Here is a 25480-nt window from a genome sequence, read left to right as displayed (position 1 = left end):
GAATAAATGATGAAAGTTTTGAGCTATAAACCATCAAAAAGATGAACTACATAGAAAAAAAAAGCCAAAATAATATCTATTATTATTTTATGTATATTTTATTATATTATTATTTTCTACCATTTTGTTTTCAATTATTGTTTTTCCTGCAAAAAACAAATTTTTTTTAAAAACGGTTTAACCCGATATAAATATTAGCAGAGAGGCCTTTGCCAAGTGTCCTCTGTTTGTTCCTGGATAAACGCGTCAGATCTATTGTAGCAACGGCCCATAGCAACGGGCCCCTGGAGACAGCGGCCGGGTGAAGGTATGCAACGCTGTGGTCATTTCATACCTGGAGAGGGAAGCAAACAACCCAGATACATTACTAACCAGCCCGTTTAGGAGTCGGACCTGAAACGAGGAAATTTGAAACAAAGATGGGATGTGCCAGCTCCTCAAACACTGCGGTCCACCCGCTGGTCAAGACGGGCCCCTGGAACCAGGTAGGGTCGCTGTATCCGCCTGCTTTAGGCGACCGAAACTCTGCAGAAAATAGGTCACATTTTACCCTCAGCCAGTATTCTTTCAAGAGTTCAGTAAGTATTTAACCCTTTACATATCGCAATAGCGCAACATGGCTTGTACGCACGGGGGGAGCTAGATGGGGGAGCTGGATAGGGGGGGCAGGGGTGGCCATGGAAACCATTAGCCAATCATTGGCCACCCCTGTGGCCACCCCTACCATTTATTTCCCCCTAATATAGATGGTGGCAACAGTAATAATCTCAAGTGGAATATTCAAAAAAAAAAAAAAAAATGTTTTCATATATTAACAATTACTTGACAACAGTTTTTTAGGATGTGGAGTTTGTATTTTAAGAAAGCATTTTTAGAAATCTTTACAGTAAAAGTTTTAGTAGTGTTGTTTTGTGATCTGGATAATCAGCTGTAGTTCTTTGTGTTTCTTCGTATTAGTCGCACCTTTAAGGTGAGACCTATACTTTATTGGTACTTCTTAAAAAACTTTTTGAAAGAACTGTTATTCTCCACTTTTGAGACCAAAAAAAGAATGGAGAATAACAACAACATCAATGGAAATTCAGATATTATTCTCCTTTACAAAAATAGATCCACCATTCTTTTATTTTCAGTTTCTTGACTACTTCAACTCAGTTTTTGAAATTAGATTCAATTTTTTTCAGTGTCAGTATCTGTTTTCATGCCATGCCCCTCATTCTCAGATGGATTTTAGACTGAACTGTGTCTGCTTAGTCTCAAGTCCTATGCAAATCAAATGTTTATAACAGAGTTTTTTTTTATTGTTCCTTATTTAGTTCTATTACCTTTTCTTTAACATTAAATGAAAAAAAAAAAAGATTTGTACAGCATGATGCTGCCACCACTATGTTTCTTGTTGGTGATGAATTGGTAGCAATGTGATCTTTGAGTCTGTAAGGAAAACAAAAATAAATACCATATTGAAGTTTTTAGTTGTAACCTGAAAAAATTGGAAGAAGTGTTAAATTAGGGGCTTAATTAGGATTAATCTGTCGATTTTTTATCTTAAAGATATAATATTTACCGTATTAATTTTCATACAATTTTGGTATACTTGCTGTTGCTCTGATGGCTAAAGCTACGTTTTAGTGTCTCAATACTCCAGATAACAGTTAATCGATTACAAAATTATTTGACGATTTCTTTCAATAATCGACAATTAATCTAATTAATTGTTTCAGTCCAAATGTGAATATTGTTGCAAGGCATTTTATGCAGACAGAGGCAGAAAGGTGGGTTGAAGCTGAAGAGTCACAAGAAAATATGACTTAATTGCAGGGAGGGTTTGCATTGACCGTATTTGTTGGTTTAAAACAGGGTATATTTTAGTTTTTTTGTTAACATCTGAACAGTTTCATGGCATCTTGAAAATATAAAAAATATGTCCAGAGTGTGAAAGAATTTAGTAATGTGCTGATTTGTGTTCTTCTTCCTGCTCCCTATGCCAGAATGGAGCAGGTGGTAAACCCAGTCAACGCAGTGACTCCGCTGGGTCAAAGGGCACCAAGGACAGCGGGGTTGTGATGGAAAACAGAGAGCTCCAGGTGTCAACTGGAGCAGTGCCTGATGAACGGCCTCCTGAGTCCTCTGACAGACTCGGGGAACATGAAGTTCACAGAGTTTTGCCAAATGGTGAAAATAAGCTCAGAACGAGCCGAATTAAATTAACTTTATTTTCTTGTGTAAAAAAAAAAAGAAAGAAAGAAAGAAACATCTTTAAGCTGTTTTTAAAATGTTTTTGGGGTGTTTTAGATGCTGCTCCGAGATTGCCGCAGGGTGACCTCTCAGGACAGGGGCGTCCCAAGTCCAGGGACTTAATGGAAGAGCTGTGGACTCAGGGCATCATCCCAGTTCAGAGCTTAACGAAAGAGAAGGGAACTGCCTTCTGCATCATGGTGGGCAGCTCAGTTTTTCTGACTGAAAAGATTATCAATGAGCTATTTTAAAATCTGGGCTACCTTTTAATTTACACCTGGGCCTTGCTAATTTATCAGTTATTAATTAAATATTTATATCTGGATTATGAGATTTGTCAAAATAAGCAAAATACTTATTTGACTTGTATAAAGCAAAGAGAGTCAATGGTAAAGGCCGACTTCAGGGTATTAGCATGGCTTCTAAATAGATTCAGAAACAATTCTTATTTATGTAAAAAAAAAACAAAAACAAAAAAAAACAGAATCATTCAACATTATTCCACCTAAAGTTTCTAATCATATAATTTCTCATCTGTCGCTGAATCTCTTTAAAAGGGAATAAGCAGTATAACATATTTTAGTATAAGTGTTTTTGAATGTTTAGCATTATTATCTAAATGGAATATTGTTCATATTATGTTGAACTCAACCATTTTGATAAAGACACATTCAAAAGCTCTCAGGTTTTTGTACTTTAAACTTTTTTTAAAGCAACTTACTTACATTTACTCCCCTGAAAGCAGATTGAAATGTCTGAATTAATAAACTGCAGATGCAAGTTAAAGTTTTGGAATATTTCTAAGGAGAGATGACTATGTTTGGAAACAATTTCATTATGCTGCTAAATGCATCAAACCTTAGCTGCATGTGCTGTTAAACACCGTCTATAAGTGCATAAGGAGATAGGGGATATATATTATTTGGAAATGAGCAGGTAAGTTAAATCTGTATTGCTTCAGCAAGTGATGTGAAAATGTGTGTTTTTCTTATAAGCATGAATCCGTCACAAAGAGCCTTCCTGCCAGACTGGAGCCCCTGAAGGTCAAAAAGTCTCAAAATTACAGCAGAAAAGAGCTTGATGAGAAAATGAGGCGTGCTGAGGAGAGACGCAAGGTAGGGTTCGGGTCAAAGTTTTGTTTCATGCACTCCTTAAAAAATACCTTAAATGTTTCCACATTACAACCACAAAATTCAGTGTTTTTCCAAATAATTATGTCATTTATAATTTTGTAATAATAGAGTAGGAATTTGTTAGCTTTAAGATGTTTCCCTTATAAAAAAAGAAAAACTTAGCATGGGCCTTAGAGTTGCTGTGAGTCCATACTAAATAATTATCACATTTTAGTGCAGTTATATCTGCAAGTTATTAAAAGTACAAATACTTAGACAAAATTTATTTTCATTTTGTATATGCAGAGTGTATATGAAATTGAATTACATCGCTTACAGCTTACAACAGTGAAATAAGAAGCTTACAAAAGTGAACCACAACCATTAAAAAGTGCAGTAGTGATCAGAGTGTGAACAGTGTAGGAGGAAAAGAAACCCGTTTAAAAGTTATGGTGCAAAAGGCATTGATATGGAAAGGTTCAATACAATGAAAAATAAATATGCTGCACAAAAAATGTTGCATGTGTGATCCAGAGTGCAGTTTAGAGTTAACAGTTTAACAGTCTGATGGCAGCGGTGAAAAAGCTGTGGCAGAACCTGCTGGACCTGCAGTCAATGCTCCAAAGCCTCTTCCCAGAGGGCAGCAGGGAGAACAATAGAAAAACACAAAAACCACAAAAGTACAAATACCAACTTAGATCTTCTACAGACCCTCAGATACTTCTTTAGAAAATAGTTCAGGCTTAACCAGATTGGATGTAGGATCTGGGAGATCAACCTTAGTTTCAGATTCAAGACCTTTTCAGGTTCTAACAAGGCTTTGTTTTGGTGATGGTGCTTTTAGGCTGATGTACTGTGTTTTTTTCTCTGTATTTGGCATGTGGCTCAGTAAGTTCACGTTAGGTTTCATCTGAGCAGAGCACCTTCCTTGACTTTTTTTCTTGTGGCAGACTGTAAAGAGACTTATTTTTCCCAAGGACCAGATTCTTCCACCTGAGCTTTAGGTCTCTGAAGCTCCTGCAGAGTCATCATAGGCCTCTTTGCTGTTTGGCTGGACTTTCCTCTCCTGGCCTGTTGAAGCTGTTTTGTTGCACATGCACATTTTTCTTTTTTTTATTGTTGTTGTTGTTGGTGATAGATTGAACAGAATTCAGGAAGTTTAAAGCTCAGGTCGTTGTTTTGTGATCTACAACTGCTTTACACATCTCTACAACTTTATCACTGCTTTGTCTGCTCTGTTCCTTGGTGTTTATTTAGGGGTATTTGTACAAAGTGTGCTGTTTAAAATCAGTTTGTACGTTTAACATGGGAAAAAATGCTATTTATCTTATTCATCTTAGAGACATCTTCTTCTTTTAGGTCAAGCAAAATGAGCTGAAGACACGTTTAACAACACGAGGTCGTAGACTTGCTCCGATCTCCAACTTCGAGGAAGATCCCGATTCAGCCTTGACTCTTGTGGAGTTACAACCTCTTCCAGCAATCAGCCAGTTCCCAGAAAAAAGAGATGTGGGAGGAGAGTGGGTTAAAGAGGCTGCGGGACATAGCATGGAGAGGGACGAGGCAGAACAAAATGGGAAAAACAGAAGGAGTGCAGCAGAGGAGAGAGGAGAGAGTGAGGATGACTTAGAGAGAAGTGCAGAGGGAGGTGAGATGGAGGAAGAGGAAGGGACTCTAGTAGAGGAACTCCGGCCAGGCGAGCTCCTCTCAGCCTCAGGGGAACTGGACAGTGATTCTAGTTTTCAACAAGAAGACAACGACGACAAAATATTTTAGCTTAGTGCTAAAAGGAGTTCCCAATCAGTCCTTCAGCGGAGACAAGAAAGAGGAAGAGAGCCAAAGGATTTAATTTGCACATTCAGAGGGAAATCAAAAAGAATTCTCTTTAAACTGAGCTTTAATGTACCTCAGTAAAGTTTATCACATTTGATTAAAGATGCTCACCAAGATACTAAATGATTTCTTTCTTGGTTTTTGTGTTGTTGTTTTTTTTTTTTGTGTGTGTGTTTTTGTTTTACTGTTGGGAGTTCTTCATTCAAGAGCAGTTGTTTAAATCAACACAAGATGGCGACCTTTCAGTGAGTTGTTCCTGCATTCACTGAAGCAGTGGCATTGGATCTTTAGAACAGAAGAGAATGTATTAAAATAAAGAAAGCATGACATTATTCATCCAACATTAAGGAAACTATCTTCAGAAGCACTGAATCACAAAATGCACAGAAATAAATAAATGAAAATATTATGAGATAAAAGGACAATCTGTTTTTTGGAGAAGTAATTTATACAAACAGCTTTTATTTTTATGATGTCTTTGCAATAAAGCACAGAATTGCTGTGTTAAGACAATCCGAATTTTGGCTAGGGAAAAAAAAAATCACTTAATGTTTAGCCGATTCATAAATATTAACTTCTTTTTTTTTCTATCTTTTAAAAAAGTGTCAGGTAATTATATCTCAAAACGAATGACAAACAACTTTTGAGTTTAAAGGCTGTTGGTTCCTTTTTTATGTAAATCAGATTAATAATCTTGAATCTATAACTGTTTTTTATTTATTTTTATTTTTTTTTACTAGGGAGGCATCTGTTTGATGCAGTTTCACTCTTAATTAGTCATTTAAAAACTGTGCTCCTGGTAGAGTTAAATCTGTAAGTCGATTGATCCTAAATTTGAACCTTTCTTTGAACAGTTCTTCAGTCGCCTCATATTGTCCAAGACTAAGACTAGTCAGCATACAGCATAACAGATCATGTTTAGAGTACGTAACCTGACCGGACCGCCATTGTTGACCTGAAGAAACCTGAACAGTTCCCCTTTTTTATTCAAAACTCACTGAGGACATTAAAAGGTGCATGGTGGCATTAATATAACAGGTAGAGAACAGAGAACCGGCAGATAGATGCTGGATTAGGTTGCTTTTCATTGAAATAAGAAGACCTTTCAAAGCAACAGTTTCTATTTTCATGGATGTGACGACCCCAGACCTCTTTGATGGTAACATCTAAACAGCTACTGCTTTATGGTTGGAATACAAAAATAATAGCAAAACGCATATGTCCTGCTTTGGTAATTCGTAGTTTTGACACGACTTAGTGTGAATTTCACCTCTATACTTAGGAGCAGAGACAAGTAGTTACTTCCTGAACTGTTCAAACCCCTTAAACTTTTCCTCAGTTTGCCAGACTACAACCATGAACTTCTGTTAATTTTCTTCACTTTGATTTGACAGACTAATACATAAAAAAACCTACAAAAACAAAGGAAAATGTATAGATTTCTTATTGAATGATTTAGGAAAAAGAAAAAAATTCAAGGGTTTGATGAGAATAAAACTGAACTTTGTTGCATACTCACGCCATGAATGAACCATCCCTGAGATGAAACATGGTTGTAGCAGCATTATTTTGTCTGGATGTCTTTCTTAGCAAGGATGGGGAAGCTTTATATTGGACACTTTGCAGCATAGAGAAATTCCATGTCTAAATCCAACTGATAAGCAGTGAATTTTATGTAAATGATCTTGACTTTCTTTTTTGGCAAAAATCAAACAAAGTCTCTAGATGTACAAAGCTGCAGTGCACTGTCCTTTTATAGGTTTATATTTTTAGGAAATCGAGCCCAAATGATTTCAATGGAAGCTGCTTCCTTTATTTTTTTAAACCAAAACCCAAAACACCATGAAAAATGAATCACAGTCGGCTTCAGGAAACAATTACAATTTGAACCACTACAATGGAGATGATAATGATAAGCTTACAGTGAATTAATATCAAACAAAACAGGTTATTAACAGGTTATTAAGTAATACAAACCTTAATTTCATCCTGTAAATCAAGATATAAAGCACCATCTTGGTAAAACAGCCAGCTTTATCCGTTTATGTACTGCCCAAAAACAAACAAGCTGAGGGTAAATCTGATGACAGATGGAAAGATAACAAGGGGAAAGTAAACTTAATATTGGTTGCACTGGCTCAGACCCATACTAAATTGTTACATATTCCTTGGAAAGAAAGGAAAAATACAGTACTCCTGCTGCTGTTTAACTCTACAAAAAGAGTTTGTGGTTGCAACAGGACAAAATGTAATAAAAGTTAAAGAGGTTGGAAAACTTTAAAGCACTCCCTTTGCAGAACACATAGTGATATAAATAATAAATGTTTAAGTTTTATCAAGATAAATGACTCATCTCCAGATGGTCTTATCATCTAAGTGTATATGAAGTAAATTATTAAGTGTTTTCCGGATTGTTTCTCATTTCATTTTTAAGAGTTGGTTTCAGCTCAATGTGTTTGTGAATTATTGGCCACAGAACAGGCATGTTTAAGAAGCCTGGTGAGTTGGTACCACCTGTAAAAATGTTCATCATCTGGAGCCTAACCCAACAAAATATTTAATTATAAGAAATGTGCTGTTCTCATTCTTACTCCTGCCTCTGTCATCTTTCCGTACTACCATGCATAGATCTACCAAAACCACATGAAAAATATAATTGTTTAATAATGGAAACTTGATTGGACACACTTATATATTGTCAACAATGCTATAGTTACCTGCACCTTTTTTTCTCAGTTTTGTTCTGGAGTGAAAGCAATTAAAACAGACATTTTAGCCCATAAAGGGGTAATTAGAGCAACATGTTAATTTGCTAGTCAGGGATGGCTGTGACCACATTGTTACCTGTTAAGTTCTTTCCCATTACTACTGGTAGTATAGCATTTTTAGTATGACTTCATGTTAATTTACCTAAAATTGTATAAGTCTAACTTCAAAAGAAAGAACCCAAACTAAGGTAAGTATGTTTTATGATGAGACATCAATTTGAACCCTGTCCCACAGATTGACAAACTAATCCTTGGTTGGCGCTGGAGACCAAAGCCTACTGCTTAAAACTGCAAACTGCCTTTAAATACTCAGATATTTGAGCATCACATTACTACTCACCAGCAAAACTAACCTTACTAAAGTTAAGACAAATTATTAAACTACTCTTTGATGCATTCATTCATTCATTTTCTGAACCCCTAGTCCTTTCATTAGATTTGGGGAGGGCTGGAGCCGGTCCCAGCATTTATCAGGCAAAGGCAGGTGGACAGGTCACCGGTCCATCACCCTTTGAGACAGTTGCACCTAATTTATTCACCGTCATTGATAAAATGATGATTGAAGTTGAACTCATTTGAAGTGTACTGAATATTTTGATCAACCAAATAGTATTTTTAGTCAGTCTTCTAAGAACACGCCGTAGGCCGCAGGAATTTTCTTCACCATTTCTTCTTGTTCCATCTCTGTCTCCCCATTCTGGCCTGTTCCCCTATCTCTGCTGTCCCTCCTGTTTGTGCTGCATTCATACATAAACCAGAGCAAATTACTATTACCCAGGGTCATGTGGCATATGGTATCTTCAAAAAAGTCTCTGTTTTCCGGTCCTTTGAAAAATAACCTGATGTCTATGGTTGACAAATGACAAAAAAAGTTTAGGCTGCATGTTTCTGAGTTAGGCAAGGTTAGAATTCATTATAATAGGTTTAACACTAGAATACATTACAATACCCCTAAAACCGCTAAATGGGATTATTTCTTACTGCAACAGTGTAAGTGATCCAGTAAATGTGTTCAAACCATTTATTTTTAAAAACATATTCAAACTAAGTAAAACTAAAATAAAGAAAAAACAGTCTGGATCCATTTTAAGAAAAGTTATGAAGTGATAGAGAAAGCAGGGTTTTATTGTAACAGTTATACAAGCATTTCGAAAACAAGGGGGTTAAAAATGTCCCCCATTGGTGTTTCACTGTGAAACATATATATTGGGCTTAGCCCATCACTGCACTCTTTTCATAAACCATTGCTTTTTTTAGTCAAGTGTGGAATAAAACTCAGCGGCGTCATATTACCACCTTCTTTAAATAAACACATGTATTCATCATGTTGAAGTGCACATCAGCGCTCCATGTATAACAACATGGATGCTAGCATTGACCAGAGTAAGCAGGAACTATGAATAAAGTAATAAAGATAAAGTGCGTGGGCCATAACAGGTTTGTTTCCACAGTACCAACCAGATAAAGTTTGACAGAATAAAGGAGATTATGGGAGGTGAGGAGGGCGTTTCTGCCCCGACCCATCCTCACAACCCTCTATAGAAGCACCATAGAGAGCATTATGACCAGCCGTCTCACTGTGTGGTGTGGAGGCTGCAGCGCCGCAGACTGGAAGAATGTAAGAAGAGTGGTGAGAACAGAAGGGAGGATCATCAGGGCTCCTCTTCCCTCCATTAAAGACATTTCATCCCAGTGCTGCATGTACATCTGCGACCCCTCACAAATCCCTCCATGGACTGTTCTCCCTGCTGCCCTCCGGGAAGAGGCTTCGAAGCATCCACTGCAGGTTCTGCACCAGCTTTTTCCCCGCTGCCGTAAGTCTGTTGAACTGTTGAAAACTCAAATCAAGTCACAAATCGAGACTCTGCATCACTGACAACATCATACCTGCACTACACGGTACCTCCATAATAGAACTGAACTCAGTGTTTCTACTGCATTTTGCACCATATCTATTTTTTTTTTTTTTGCACTGCTCTGAACCTTCCACATTGATGCCTTTTACACCATGTCTCTCCCATACTGTTTATATCTTGATCACTGCTGCACTTCATAAATAAAAATGTTCATATTCCCTGCTAAGCTGCTGCTCATTTACTGCTGGAAAACTGAATGTAAGAAATTTCGTTTTGTATACACTCCAAGTATACAAAGTGACAATGAACGTTTGTCTAAGTCTAAGTCTGTTGCCGAGGTAAGACTGCGCACTGAATTCCTGATCTGTTATAAGAGGTAATACAGGGTGCGCGCAGCCGAGGGACTAAACCCACGCACACAACTCGCGCGCGCGTGCGCGTGCTGGGCTGACAACAACAGAAGCCGTTTTAGATGATGCGGTGTGTCCACACTGCAAAAACGATCTAGAAACAAGTCAAAATTTCTTAAATTAAGTGTATTTCCCCTCAATCTGAGCAGATAAATAAGATTATTTCCCAATAGAATAAGTAGTTTTGCTCTTAAAATAAGACAATTACCGTAGATAATATTCACTTGAAACAAGACAATGTAATTGTTTTTGTCTTATTTTAAATGTAAATTGTCTTGTTCTACTGGCAAAGTGTCTCACTAACCACCCAAAAATTTAAGAAAAATGCACCTACTTTAAGAAAAATTGATTTATTTAGATTTGGATTTTTTTGCAGTGCATATTGTAGCCTATCAGATGAGAGGGTTTTTTCCAACTCTAATAAAAATAATAAAGGCAACACTGCACTTCTCTCCACCACTGCTGTAAATACACAGTAAAAATAATCTTAATTCCGTAATCTGAGAAAATTAGCACATCTTGCATGATTTAATTTCCGAAAAGGAACAAAAAAGGATTAGAAGTTCATGTGAGGAAGATCCAACTGATGGTGCGCTCCTGTTTTTGTGGGGCGGTCCGCAGAGGAGCTGGGTGGAGCTAAAGGGGACGCTTTTAGGAATGGAACCCGCAGCTATTTAGTTAGACAGCACAGCTATTGAAGGGGAGCTGGAAGCACCTGATGCTCATCTCTGGGACAATCCGCTCCATGTTTCTGTCCTCTTATCCGCGACGAGAATAAATCTACCTCCACCGAGCTCCATCGTTGTCGACATTTTTTATTTTTATTTTTACCTGATCTCCTTCCTTTTTTTCTCTATTTTTTAAAACCCAATTGATAAGGAGACTTTGCACTACTCTAGCCTTTAAAAATCTGTTTACTGTGTTTTAGTTTTTATTTTTGCACTAACGATGCACACCACGCAAAAGGACACGACCTACACGAAGATCTTTGTCGGCGGTCTTCCCTACCACACCACGGACTCAAGTCTCAGGAAATATTTTGAGGTTTTTGGTGAGATTGAAGAGGCGGTGGTGATCACCGATAGACAGACCGGCAAGTCCAGAGGTTATGGATTTGTAAGTATCGCTTTTAAAGTAGTATAAAGCTCAGCTCCAACTATTAAAATCCAATTGTTTTGCGCGTGTTAAATCAGCCACCTCTGCTTGTCTTTCCCAAACAGCTCTGCTCTCAGTGATATATCTGCCTCTGGTCATGGGTTGTTTATGTTTTGATAAGCTGCCACTGCTTATATCTGCCCCTGGCCTCTGTTGCAATCTCCAAACTTGTCGCTCCGCAGCTCTGCGCCCTGACACGTTGTTTTCAGCTCGCTGACAGCTGCTGAGCGCACAGACTAGTCCCACAGTAAATGTTGCTTCACATGCCGAATGAAACGCGGTGATGTCATCGCCACCTAGGAGTGTGATCCAGGCTCTGAAAACTTGATCTAACTTTTGTGGGATTGGGGCACCTTTTCCACCCCCAAACGTTTACAAAAAACACGCATTGGGAAAATATGAATAAATAGAACATGTTGTTTCTGATGGAGTGTTATATTAGGAAAGGTACGGAAGAGGATTAGGGCCACTGAAAAAAAAATAAATAAATAAAAAGTTAATTGATTTTTAAATATTATTTCAGTTTAATATGGGGAAAAAGCCAGAATTCTGACTTTAATATCAGAATTCTGACTTTAATCTAAAAAAATCTGACTTTTCTTCCCAGAATTCTGACTTTTTTTCTCAGAATCCTGATTTTAATCTAAGAATCCTGACTTCAATCTCAGAATTCTGACCTTTCTTCCCAGAATTCTGACTTTAGTCTCACAATTCTGACTTTTCTTCCCAGAATTCTGACTTTAATCTCACAATTCTGACTTTTTTCTCTCAGAATTCTGACTTTAATCTCAAAATTCTGACATTAATCTTAACATTTTGGATCTTAATCTAGATGGGCACCATGAAGGAAGAGATGTGGGAGCACTCAGCTCTTACTGACAAAGATGTGAGTTGTTTGAGAGTGCCAGTAACACATTAGTGGAAAAGGATGGAATTAGGCGACTTAAACGTGCCTGAGGGTCCCAAGTGATGCTATTTCATTAATGGAAGAGCAGAAAGTGATTAAAACAAGAGAGCTAGGTTAGTCTCTAAAACAGACATGGCTACGGTTTGATGCTAAAATGTTTGTTAACTGTCAGAATTCAGCCAGAATTCTGAGATTAAAGTCAGAATTCTGAGATTAAAGTCAGAATTCTGACTTTTTTCTCACATTATACTGAAATAAAAAATCAGTTAACTTTTTAAAATTTTTTCACTGGCCCTAAACCTCTTCCGTAGAAAGGGGAATCTTCACCCTGAATAAAAAAGTAATAACTGAAGTACAACCTTTCTGACCATAAGTATACGTAGGTCATTCCAAAAAAAAGTAAAAGTAAAAAAAAGGCCTTTGATTCCAGGCCAAGAATCTCTTTGACCATCACTTTTGGTCTACTCTGTAAAGCCTCGAACTCAACTCTATTTCTGTCATTTTGAATTGAAAAAGCTTCCTGGATGGGAAGGAAAACTTCTTTGAAACTTGTAAACAAAGTCCAGTGGATTGTTTTTGAACTTTTTTGGAATAACTATGACCTGGATGACTGAGAATCTTCACCAGCATATACATAGTTAACATCCAATAAATCAAAAGTTATGAGAAATGCATCAGTAGAAGGTTAAAAGGGCTTTTTCAGTGACTCCAGAGAACCATGGAGACATTATGCACAAATAGAGAATATGGAAAAATGGTGAACTTTACCTAACAGAATAACTTCAAGAGAACATTGAGAGCTCAAATAGGAGGTCATAAAAAACGTCAACAATATTGAATCTTTGCAGTCCTGTGCTAAAAAGAGCATAAATGCAATGACAAAAATGCACTATTAGTGCTCTTTTATTGCTGCTCTGGATAGATCATTAATTTCATGCCTTCTATGTATTCAGCAGCAGCCAGACCTCTTACTTAATCTGTAATATCACCAGTGTTTACACTGTCTACCCGTGACACTATATTTTAGAATAACATTTTAAATACTTGTTCTCAACTCTGAATGGTTAGGGTTCTGATTATTTGTGTCAGTTTTTAACTAGAGACACCGCTTCATGGCCTTTGATTCCAGGTTCAGAATTTCCTGGTTGTTGCTACAAACTCAAGAACAGGTCAAAGATGGCCTCCATAAGTGCGTCCTAAGGTTACACCCAAAAACAACACTGAGTCGTTTGATCCTTACCAAAGCATCTGGATGATTCTTAAGATCAGTAGTGGTTTTAGACAAGTGCGCCACAAAAATAAAAAGTTTGATTGGCTATGTCAAAAAAACGTAATTTATGACAGATCTTTTAAACAGTTGGCTTACCTGGGGGCTGTGTACATCTGTTTAAGATTATAAGCGAATGCACACCTATGCTACGCAGCAAGGCAATAATCCTAAGAAAATGGATGAAACTATGAAACAAAACTTTTGGAAAGGACTAGTTCAAGTCTGGATTCAAATACAACTGAGTTTACATAAAAACCCTTCAACAGACTACAAAGATGTCAACAACAGAAAGAAACGTGAAGCGTAATTCACGTATGCATATCCAGCATACTTTGGTGAATCCGTCTTCAACTAATTATTTTTCGAAGAATATGATATTAATTAATATAGAGTGGCGATGATGATCTTTTTAAAAAATATATAATTTTACCTTCAAACTTCAGTTTTGCTGTATTTACAAAATTGTTGTGATATAACTTAATTTGATTACTTGTTTAAGGGATTGTCGCTGCAGTTTTAGAAAGATTCTTCTGATAAATTATTCTCCTTGATAAATAATACAAAGAGAAAAGGATATTTAAAAAAAAAAAAAAAAGAAAAAGAAAAATTGAAACCAACATCTAAAGTTCTTTCAGCCACAAATATCTCAATAAAAGCTAAAATCCTATATGAACATAGCCAGACCTTCATTCTTCTTCACAGCTGTCCAACATTAACCCTTTATAGAGCCAATACTGTTATTGGAATCCAGGACAAGACCTTATTACCTTGGTAACATTAAAAAAATATAGATATTTTGATGGTAAAAATCAATGTCAATGTAATAACAAGAAAAACTTGTCTGAATATATTAAGAAAAATAAGAAAAATAACAAAGGTGCTTCTATAAGAAATCCATGGAAAAACACTCAGAGTAAAAGAAACCCTGTTTTTGGTACAACATAACCTTAGAGGCATTAATGCTGATACTGGAACTTGCATTTTTTAGTTTATAAACCTAAATATAATTTTTAACTACGCTTATTAACTTTTAAACTTTTCAATTAGCTTTTTACCTTTTTTTCTTGACTTTTTGTTCTTCAACTTAATTTACAGTAGGTAATATATCATTCAAGGACTTATCTAATTGGTCAGATGCCAAAATAAGATGTACAGCCATGTAGCAGTGTCTTTGCTGAATGGCTGGATATAGATATTGTGCTTCTAGACCTCACTGAGGGACAGGTTGGACTCTGTTTGTAAGGGTATGCAAGTGATCAAACGGTAACTTGTCTTATAAAGGGTTAACCTCATGATTTCTTAATTAACATGAAAATATATTTACCCCAATCTCCCTCTTTGTTATTTCTTCTAATATCAGTCTTAAATCACCAAAGGTCATAAATTAAATAATGACATTGAGCTTCTCTAAAGGAAAATTGTATGAAAATCATGAGATAAATGATGTTATGATGTGAAAGATCAGTGGTCATGTCATTCTGGTTCACTTTTAGGTTATATCCATGTAAGACTAATAAACGGTTAAGAGCGGCCAAAGGTGAAACTTTAACAACCTGTGCTTCTCTAGCTCTTCCACTAACACACATACACCCTGTGTTTCTTTTTTAATCTTTATTGGATGAATGAAACTCTGTTATCTGCTATCATCCCTCTCAGGTGACGATGGTGGACCGCTCTGCTGCCGATAGAGCATGCAAGGACCCAAATCCGATCATCGATGGGAGGAAGGCCAATGTGAACCTGGCCTATCTGGGGGCTAAACCTCGGGTGATGCAGCCAGGTAAATCCAGCCCTGCTTGTTTTGTACATGATCTGAGGAGGAACCAAATACTCAGGATTCCTGATAGTGTAGAAGTGTTATTTTAAACTCTGCATTTTATTTTGTTTCTCAGGTTTTGCCTTTGGTGTTCCCCAAATCCACCCAGCGTTTATCCAAAGGCCTTATGGGTAAGAAATGGGGAGTCTGTTTGCTTTGTTGCTTTAACCATTCCCACCAGTTTAAATTTTCTGTTTTCTCATTTAAAGAAATGATTGGCTGTAGATCATAATGCCTCACTAAAATATTATTAACCTTTAAACTTTACTGATTTCATTACATGCCTGTAAAGTATTGGGATTTTATATTACAGTACAAAGCAACTGAAAGAAGTGCATAATCTATAAGTGGATGAAAAAGGATGCTTTATTTTGAAATGATTTTACAGAAATGTTGCATACATTTGTAGTCAGCCTTCTTTATTTTCATAGCCCTGAAAAAAGCAGATATTGGAGGTCACCACTGTGTGTTTAATTTAAACTAAATGTAAATGCAACTGATCTGTGAAAGCTTCAGAAGTTTGTTAGTGAACAAACGACATCATGAAGGTTAAGAACAAAGCTGTGGAGATGAGAACAATATCAGAACTTAATGTTCGGTGATCCTCCAATAATATTATCAGCATGTTACCAATGAAACAATATGACAAATGTCCCATGCTAACTCCACAGGGCCTGTAGAAATCAACACCTCAGGTTTTTTTATTTATTGGACAGCCTTAAGAAAATAACCTAAATAAACAAAATAAATAAACAAAAACAAAAAAAAATCCTAAGGAGATCAATTTCAAAACCATGCTACAAGCACAGTAGGCTTGGAGAATAACATTCTAGTCATGGTGCATATTGAAATGCAGAATCAACACCGCAGCACACTTTACACATCATATTTGCAGCAAATGCTAATCTTCAACTGATCAACATTAACGGGAAGATGGATGGAGCCACATATGGCAAGGAAAGCTACTATTAAGCACTTTCATATTTTAGAAAAGCCCATTTAAAATGTGAACCCCCAACTAAAGAAACTGTAGCACAACTTGACAATTAAAGGTATAGTGCAGGATGTTCTTTTTTCCTGGTGGATTATCAAAATAAGTGGTCCTCCTAAATGTCCATCATTCTGGTGATATATTTACATAAGGCTGTCCTATGTGCTCCTCCCCATTTTCACTTAACAGTGGTGAGTCTGACATAGTGGGAAAATTGCAAATCTTCTTTTGGAAAGTAAGCTTGTATGTGCAATGCAAACTTAAACTTTTAATCAGAGCGTGCACGAATTGAAATGGGTTTGTGCATGCTCTCACATGCGTATAATAGATGTTCCCTCTCAGGAGCAGGTACAGGATTGTGCATCTGCATTTTTTTTTTAAAGTGGACATCAACTATACCTGAAACGTTCAAAGAAAATTGGCTAAGTTGGTAGAGATTTACCCAAAAAGACCTAAAGCTAAAAATGCGTACATAACTTAATGACCCAAGAGGCTGATTACAAATGCATGTAAATATTGCTTGAAAGAAAAAAAATCCTACTATGTACCTTTTTCATTTGACTTAGCAAGACTTGTTGTTTCTGGATGTAACGTGACAAAACATGAATATCTAAAAGCGTAGAAATACTTAATTGTGATTAAACACTTCCAGTGTTGTTCTAGATTGTAACTAATCTAGATTGAAGGTTTTTCTGTGTGAATGTATGTTGAGTGGATTAAAGATGGCGACCCATTGGCCTGACTCAATGTTCTCTCTCTGGTTCAACAGGCTCGATCTCTCTTAAGCTATCTGTTCTGCGAGCCTAAACTCAGATCAGGCCAGGGAATTACCCGTAGACTCGATCGCACACATACGTGCTCTCATAATGGTGATTACAGATGCATGTACGTGGGTTTCATTTTGATTGGAGTTGTTTTTTTTTTATTTGAGTAGAGCTTAGGTTGGTGTGCTGTAATGAAGTGGTTGCTGTTAGTTAAACCATGCACCATAGTGGGGGGGGGTTTCGATTGATTTCACTTTTGGGTTGTTGTTTCATTTATTTTTTTGAGGAAGTGTGGCAGTTTGACCAAACTAAAGCAACGTTTTTTTTGTTTGTTTGGTGTTATTTTCTTATTTATTTATATATTCTTTTTAATTGCCTAACCGAACCTGCTGTTCCATGTGTTTTCTGGTTTACTAAAAGATGAACCTTTTGTGTGAAGTTTCTTTTCTGCACTTTCCCGATAGAATCATATGGCAATTGCTAGGTACTCATAGCCTCATCCATACTTTAAATTAACACAGCTTGCTTCACATTTTAAAGTATGTTGGCTCCCTCTGCAAAACACCAAAGATCAGCTTCTTGTAACTGAAAGGTGGATGCTTATGTGACCACTTTCACAAAACCACACAAAAGTCCTGGATCGTATTGTCTTTGTGTGCCTTTGTATATCATCACGCATGCTCACTTCAGCCCAGTTCACCATAGTCTCCACTGTGACACAAACAAATGTCTGGATGTCTCTGTCTCGCTCTTATTCTTTTACTGCGAGCTTTCGTCACATGGGGTCGTGGTGTTAAAGAAAACAAGCGCTTCCATTGTGGCGCACAAAGCCCTGAATGCTGACACTGCAGTCGCATGAAGCCCAGAGTCGTGTGTGTGTGTGTGTGTGTGTGTGTGTGTGTGTGTGTGTGGATGAAGGGCACCATCAATAGAGTTGGAACTGTCCATCATCTAATATCAGCAGATAAATGTAACCATGTGAATGTTTAAAGGGAATATCTCAGGAATAAACAGAAAACCCTAATTGGTTTATTAGACATGATCATTTTGTCTTTAAATAAAAAATAATTACCTGCTGCTAATTCTGATTTTATTGGCTCAATAACCCTGTAGGAATGTTTGGAATATCAGTGGATTATTAGATCTAAACATGTCGCTAAATGTGGTGGGTCAAGGACATAAGAGCTCAATTAAACGTCAAGCAAGTGATGGCAAAGTTAGTCCTTGGAGATTTTAACAAGTCCTTTAAACAATACTGTTCACTGTCTTAAATAATGTGTTTTTGATAGAGCAGTGATAAAAAGTATTTAAAAAATATGTGTGAAAAGAAATGACAAATAGAAATATAACTGGTTTTCCTTCTCACTCGGAAACTCCTGCTGCAAATCCTTATTTTCTTACAGGTTTGACTTTTAATTGAGAAAATATTTTACATTGTTTGTTGCAAAGTTCAGACAGGCTGGATGAAGAGCATTCTCATCCTTTAACATAAAAAAGTCCCCCAGCATGACACAACCTTTACTGTGTTTCAGCATGGGGATGCTGGAATTAGGATGCCATATTTAGTTATCTTTACATATTGTAGTTATGTTTACATTTGTGCCACACTCGTTAAACAGATTCAACTGGTTAAATCTACATCGGATGTTTATAGCTACAGTTATTGTTTTAAAACAATATGAAACAATCATTTAGGAACTTAATGCTTTTTAGCAGTTTTAGAAAGAAGACAACAACAGAGAATTAGCACAGGTAGGCAGATTCTCCACTTGTTGCACCTAGCTGGTGTCGGCACTGCAGCACAGCTAACGTTTACATGAAGATAGAAAAGCAGTACAACTGACTGACATAGATGTACACTATAAGTTTGAGTTGTTGTGGCTTTCTCAGTCGTTTTGCAAGCTAGTTATTGAAGTGAGTTTGCGTAGTCTAGTCCCACTAATGTTAATGAGGGCTTTTCCATGACGTCGGTATTTAGGAGGCATAACGATAAATAAAATCAAACAATGAGTCATATGGAAGTCATCAAAAAGCTGAAGCAATACTGCAAAGTCAGGGTGATATGCTGATATGTTTTGCAATGAGACATTTTTAAACTAGAGGATTAGAGTCATATAATGAGAAAAGTAAAAGTTTTAGCTTGAATCATAATATATCTGATCCCAATCCTATAATAGAGTGCATTTATGCTCGGGTTGCCAAAGCAGGTCATTATAATTTGCATACAGACCTGGCAGTTTTAACACTGCATGCTGTTCCTGATGCAACAAGGATTTGATCACACATCCTTCACTTCTAGGATGCAGCTTTTCTCGCATGATGCCAAACAGGGATTCTTCTTAAATAAAATAATCTTATGGATTTATATCATTTTAACCCTGCTGTCAATATTATTTTTTATCTTACATTGGCTTTTAACACACACCAATAAAATAGAAAGGTGAGGAACAAGAAGAAAAAAAATTCAGGAAGAGTCTTAATCAAGTAAGTCTTTGAATGCAAAAATAAGGCTTCCTTCCTTTGTTTTGTGTATTGTTTAAGCCAAAATGAACAGTATGAAGAAAATGTGGATTATCTATCCCTAAACTGGAACCATCTCAGTCATTTAAAAAAAAATCTAACTAAAAGTATAAGATATTTGTCTTTGAAATTTTAATGAATGCATGTGTTTACAAACCAGAATATTTATATATATGCATGAAACTGACATTATCATTACCTTATCAAATCCACTTTATCAGAATTAAATTATTTGTCCAAGATTTTTTGCAGAAAAATGTTTATGCCCTTAAACACATTTTCTCCTATTATAAGGCTCCCCTTGTATGTCGGCACAGTAATATGTAAGAATTCTTAGACCAGACCAGCTCTGGCCCTGAAAAGCCAAGAGGACCTGCTGAGATTGATTAGTGGGGGCTTCAAAGTACAATTTCAAAATCACATGATGACACAATTCCTGTTTCTGAAAGTTTTCAGATTAGGTTTAGTGAGGAAAACACCAAACATTTGCAGTAAAGGGATTTTAGCTATTTAGCTTTAAAAAAAAAACAACAACAACATGTAGATGTTTGCTTGTTGAATATCTTATCCTTCAATAAGCCCTTCATCTTTACTTTACATGTTTCATATCTAGCAGTAATTCTTTTTTGCCCTCTTTACATCGGCTTATGTGTTGTGATATTGGCTTTCTATCTTTTCCACTTATTTCTTCTTCTGTGGTGCTTTGATTTTTTTGTTTTGTTTTCCAGTTTTGTCCTTTTTCGTGGTGGAATTTTTGATCAGACTAGATAGGGGTTTGCACTAAAATAGGGTTGCCATGATAGAGTCTTATTCAATCTGTCACTTTTGACCCCACATTTACCTTGAAGTAAGAGGAGGAGCCTAATTTCTCTGAAAAAGACTGAAAAATTTCAGTATATTTATCCCTCCACTCAGGCTGGGTTCTCAGACCTTGTAGAGTTTTTCGGGTGGGATAAGGCTATGTCATGGAGGGCAGAATGCTTTCATTGTTCAGAACTGTTTATTTAATATGAGGCATCCCTGTTGGTGCAGAGCCTTGTCCCAGCTCCCCCATCGGCCCCTCCAGCTCTTTGTCCCCACACAGAGGGGGAAATGGTCAGCAGTGTGGCTTTTTGAGACTGTCCAGCTGTCAAAGTGGCAGTGACATTTTCACAATGCGTCCCTGGGATCATCTCTGGCCCTGATTCCCCACAGGCAGCCTGGCACTGTAAGCCTCTGCCGTTCACAGAACTGCTGCAGTTAATGGCAGATGAGCTGCAGGTTACAGATCCTAAACTTTGGCCTTTAAAAAAGAAAAAAAAATGCAGATCTCGCTTCCCTCTGGTGTTTCTCAAAGAATGTTATTAATGATTTATAGAATCTAAGAAATGCAGCCAACATATCCCAATCAAGCTTGGTGTGTTAGATGCTTTGCATGATAAAACACAGCAACTTTCCTTTGCACAGCCTTCCTTTTATCTACTGAAAGTCTTACAATAAACAATCTAACCTTGAGTCTTCACTCAGTAACAACTTCCACATCTAAGAGTGCTGTTTGTGCAGCCTGATAGTAATTGAGTATGGTGCCTTTAGTGATTGGAAAATTATTTGATTTTTGAATTGCTCACTTGCTGGTCACTCATCAGTGCTGATCCAGCTGAAAGTCTCCTGATCATTTTAATTAGACATGTTCTGAAAAGGAGTATATTTTCTGAGAGTGTAAATAAAATCAACCCAGTTTGGTTTTCTGGTATAAAAGGAACAACATAGCTAACAATCTGTGTGTATTTAACACTAATTCATTTGGTGTTGAAAACATTAAATTATAAAGATTTGAGCTTAAGTTTAAAGTAAATTATTAAAGTTTTTTTTTTTTTTTTCAATGAGCAGAAACTACATTTGGGAGATGAAGAACATTGTCAATCTAATTTCTAGTTCTTGATACACAAAGCTGAATAGTCCATGTGTCTTACCATTTCCGTAGAGATTAATCGCCCATTTTTGATATATTTTTCTTGTTAAAGATCAATTTTTTTTTTCAAACAGAGAGATATGTAGTTTTCTATTTTGGCAACCCTGCGTTGTTTTGATTCCTACTAGCAGCTGCTTCTTTGTTGTTGCTGATTAAGCTACCTGGTTGGGAAGAGTGCTCAGGTGCAGTGTGGTGAAGTGGACTTTTATGGTGACTTCTTCCGATAGTCAAAGGTTAAGCATGTCTGTCTGTTTCTCCCACAGCATCCCGACCCATTATGTGTACCCCCAGGCCTTCGTTCAGCCCAGTGTGGTGATTCCTCATGTGCAGCCTGCAGCTGCCGCTCCCGCCGCCGCCACCTCTCCTTACATCGACTACACCGGTGCTGCCTATGCACAGTACTCCGCAGCAGCCAACGCAGCAGCTGCCGTGGCCTACGAGCAATACCCCTATGCCGCCTCTCCCGCTGCCCCAGGTTACATGGCCACCGCTGGTTACGGCTTTGCTGTCCAGCAGCCTTTAGCCACCGCAGCCCCAGGCTCAGCGGCTGCTGCAGCTGCAGCTTTCGGGCAATACCAGGCTCAGCAAATGCAGGCCGATCGCATGCAATAGCAGCGGCTGCAACTGTTGCACAAGCAAAGAGAAGGACGATCCACCGCTGGTCACAGCTGAAGTATGACAAGGATACAAGAAGACAGATGGAGTTGCCTTGATGGTGGATCCTGTCAACTCCGAGGTTTAGTTTCCCTAAAAGTTAGTGGTGGTGAGGATAATAGTGAGGTGGGATAGGATCTCTCCAACTTGCTGTGCTTTATCTAAACAAAAAGCTGAAAATGAGAAAAAGGTCACAGAACAAACCTAGGAAATTATCACTGTTGGTATTACTATGAATACTATTGTTTTTGCTACTGCCACTGTAGTAGAGTTTCTAGAGACGAATGACAGGAAGACAGGGTGTTACACTGTTGGCCTTAAAGTCCTAATGCTGTCTCTAACGTTAGTTTTGAGGAATAGCCTCTATTTTTCTGCCTGTCATGTTTCCAAAGTGTTACTTGGTTATTTAATGCCCTCATAACATTTTTATTTTATTTATTACTTTTGTTAATATCACACATTGAGGGTTCTGCTTGTATGTTTTGTTTTATGTTTTTTTTTTTGAGTTGATGTTTTCTGATAATCAGGGAAATGAAACCGTTTCCAATGTGTTTTTTTTTTCTCTAAAGTTCGGTCTGGAAGTCTAGGTGTTGTTAATCGTCATGTGGAAAACACATGTGAAGAACTTGCTGAATAATCTTCCTGATGCTGAATGTCCCATTTACTTTTTTTTTTACTCAGCCTCAACCTCTTGACCTATGCAAAGCAAACAAATCAACAAAAGAGAAAGAAACTGAAATTGTCATCAGCTCTGACTAGACTCTTGGACTACATGGAGGGAGGAGGGGGGGGATTTGGAAAAGACAACAGAAACCCTGACAAAAAAGAGGGGGGGAAACAATGAGAAACACTAAATCTGTTGCTTCTCTACATTTCACTTACATTCATGCATCCAGAGGCAGCAGAGTGCTGAAAAGCAAAAGCAGCACAGTGGCGTTTCTCTCTGTGATGGAGGGGGCAGCTGCTGGAGGGGGCGGGATTGGTGGACGCAGCAACTCCAGCGCTGCACAGATGGATCTCTCTGGAAAGAACGCACCGTTTGTTGAGCTGTCACATTTTAATCCCCGGCAGAGCCCTTTTGGGAACCGACATTACACCCCTCCACCCCCCCCCTGGGCACCCACCATGACCCCTACCCCCCCTTCCTCCAGTCGTGTCAGCATTTCCACCTCTGTGCTGCTGTAGCAGGGTGTCAGGTACGCACTCAGAATTTCTCCAAAGCTAACCCGACAACTAGCCTGGCTCGAATCTGTTAGAACCAGTAGGTGGGGGTTGGAGAAAATAGGGGTTTCCTCATTGATGTCATGTCGGTCTATGTGCCTTACAGTATTTTCAGCTATTTAACTTAGAGAACAACAGAAAAACGGACAAAAAACTATTTAAGTTATTTATTTTTGCAGGTTGTTGACACTCTTAAGAGTAGATACTTAGTGGAGGTACTGTGTTATTAATATTATTATGTACTCATCTCAAGGCATATATAAGTTATTGATTAGTTCATTACTATTATTATTATTATTATTATTATTATTAACATGCTGAACCAAAAACAATAATGTAGAAGTTATTTAAAACACTGTTATGTGCACTGTACTTTTTATTTTTGGACTATTTAGAACAAAACATAAAATAGTTGCATTGTGGATTTTAATGCAGGCCTGTTTGCATTGCAGGTTGTACTCTGAGTCATCTATGTTTAGCTGAGAGGAATTATTAAGAGGTTTTACAAAAAAGCAAAAAAATGCTGCTTTTCTCTACTAGAATGTATAGCCGCCGTTGGGCTTTCAGTAGCTTATGTTGCTTCATATTCTTCAGATCGGCTGTTTTACACTGTTGGGAAATTTTTTATACTTGAACTTTTTCTTACAAGGGAAATATGTAATAGAAAATGGCAAAAAAAACAACAAAAAAACATTTTCATTGTCAGTGGATGAAGGCTTTTAAAGCATTTATAATAAAACCTTTACTTCAGAATTTCAACCACATTTAATCAAAGTGAAATAAAATGATCTATATTTAAAAATAAAAGGTTGGTGGTATTTTTGTTCTTATTAGTAACAGCAATGCATTATTATTTTCATTTTTTACATCAACATGTAATGTATTACAAGAAGTGGTTCTAATCATTTTTTCCATCAGTGGGCCTTGAGGGTCAAGACCCCAGAGTTGCAATGCATGCATAAATAGGCTTTAAGTAGAGGAGATACAAATAAACGTGTCTTAGCTGTATTTTATCACATTTTTGGTTTTAATGTAAAATTTTACTCCAAATGCATTTACTTAAAATTGACATATTTTATTTAATGTGTTACTTAGAATTAATTTATAAATCTATAGCCATCAAAATATATAAAAAATTAATTCCTCTTATCAAATAGTATTAACAAAACAATTAAAATAAGTTGCCAGCTTAACAAATGCAAGTAATATGCATGTTGATGTTAGGAGTAAACTTGGTGCTTTTTTTCCTAACCTGACTATGTTTAGGTTAAAAATAGAAATTATTGTTTACTTGTTGGCTTCAAGATGGAGCAGTTTGCAAAACTGTTGCCTTCAGCAAGAAGGTTCTGGGTTCAATCCGCAGTCTGTGTGCATGCAGTGCATGTTCTCCCCATTCATACATGGGTTCTCTCCGGGTACTCCGGTTTCCTCTCATAGTCCAAAAACATGACTGTTAGGTTATTTGGCTTCTCTAGATTCTTCTTGTGTGTGGTTGTATGTCTCTGTACCTCTTTATAAAATTTCCTAGCAAAACACAAGTACATCTTTTTGTTGATAAGAGAAATCTGGTAGTAAAACTTACTTGGGTTTTATTGAGTGAAAAGAATTTCTTTAAAAAAAAGTTACCTAGTTTTTTCTCCATTTTTTTGTGAACCCAGTGTTTAAAAAAAATAATGGGCAAAGATGGAAAATTGAAGGAAAAAGAAGGAAGTGCCCAGCTTTAAAATCTTTGTCCATTACAAAATGGTAAAAATGGCCTGTAGCTTAATTATATAGCGCTTTATTAAGCCAGAGGACTACAAACCTGCTTCCAGTTGTTTATTCATTTAAACACACAATTTTATCCACAAATGAGGCTGTGATACAAACAGGGCCTTTTGACCACCAGAAGCAGGCAAGGCAGGTGAAGTATCTTCCAAAGGACACAAAAACAAAGAAGAACACAACCAGTAACCCATAGGTTACAGGATAAGCACCTTCCGCCCGAGTCACCGTCACTAGAAAATGTACCTAAATA

The 25480-nt window shown here is 37.1% G+C and overlaps 3 protein-coding genes across 3 annotated transcripts in view; 2 read left to right on the top strand and 1 right to left on the bottom strand.

The window, feature by feature from the left end:
* Positions 1-495, bottom strand: part of LOC107092446 (piggyBac transposable element-derived protein 2-like) — a 9333-nt gene extending 8838 nt beyond the window's left edge. Inside the window, exon 1 of the mRNA XM_015386939.1 lies at positions 394-495. The gene's annotated coding sequence lies outside the window, so the exon portion shown is untranslated. The remainder of the gene's footprint in view (positions 1-393) is intronic.
* LOC107092447 lies at positions 349-5289 on the top strand. The gene is made up of 5 exons (XM_015386941.1): positions 349-485; positions 1989-2172; positions 2293-2435; positions 3231-3350; positions 4707-5289. Exons 1-5 carry the CDS (start codon positions 420-422, stop codon positions 5121-5123), a joined length of 930 nt encoding a protein of 309 aa, XP_015242427.1. The 5' UTR covers positions 349-419; the 3' UTR covers positions 5124-5289.
* A 5601-nt stretch (positions 5290-10890) lies between these two features.
* On the top strand, positions 10891-24236 carry LOC107092442 (RNA-binding protein 24). The gene is made up of 4 exons (XM_015386934.1): positions 10891-11330; positions 15203-15326; positions 15439-15493; positions 21852-24236. The coding sequence occupies exons 1-4, from the start codon at positions 11163-11165 to the stop codon at positions 22198-22200; spliced, it is 696 nt and encodes a 231-aa protein (XP_015242420.1). The 5' UTR covers positions 10891-11162; the 3' UTR covers positions 22201-24236.
* The last annotated feature ends 1244 nt before the right edge of the window (positions 24237-25480 follow it).

Source organism: Cyprinodon variegatus, unplaced genomic scaffold, assembly GCF_000732505.1.
Source record: "Cyprinodon variegatus isolate N-32 unplaced genomic scaffold, C_variegatus-1.0 Scaffold382, whole genome shotgun sequence".
Taxonomy (NCBI): domain Eukaryota; kingdom Metazoa; phylum Chordata; class Actinopteri; order Cyprinodontiformes; family Cyprinodontidae; genus Cyprinodon; species Cyprinodon variegatus.
Note: the sequence above shows the minus strand (reverse complement) of the source record. Positions and strands in the feature narration are given on the sequence as shown.

What these genes read in the sequence shown, in the direction of transcription:
- LOC107092447 (XM_015386941.1), top strand. Translation starts at nt 420, where the DNA reads ATGGGATGTGCCAGCTCCTCAAACACTGCGGTCCACCCGCTGGTCAAG. An exon ending in AGACGGGCCCCTGGAACCAG is followed by an intron (nt 486 to 1,988) that starts GTAGGGTCGCTG and finishes TCCCTATGCCAG; the next exon opens with AATGGAGCAGGTGGTAAACC. An exon ending in GTGCTGAGGAGAGACGCAAG is followed by an intron (nt 3,351 to 4,706) that starts GTAGGGTTCGGG and finishes TTCTTCTTTTAG; the next exon opens with GTCAAGCAAAATGAGCTGAA.
- LOC107092442 (XM_015386934.1), top strand. Translation starts at nt 11,163, where the DNA reads ATGCACACCACGCAAAAGGACACGACCTACACGAAGATCTTTGTCGGC. An exon ending in AGTCCAGAGGTTATGGATTT is followed by an intron (nt 11,331 to 15,202) that starts GTAAGTATCGCT and finishes CATCCCTCTCAG; the next exon opens with GTGACGATGGTGGACCGCTC. An exon ending in ACCTCGGGTGATGCAGCCAG is followed by an intron (nt 15,327 to 15,438) that starts GTAAATCCAGCC and finishes TTTGTTTCTCAG; the next exon opens with GTTTTGCCTTTGGTGTTCCC.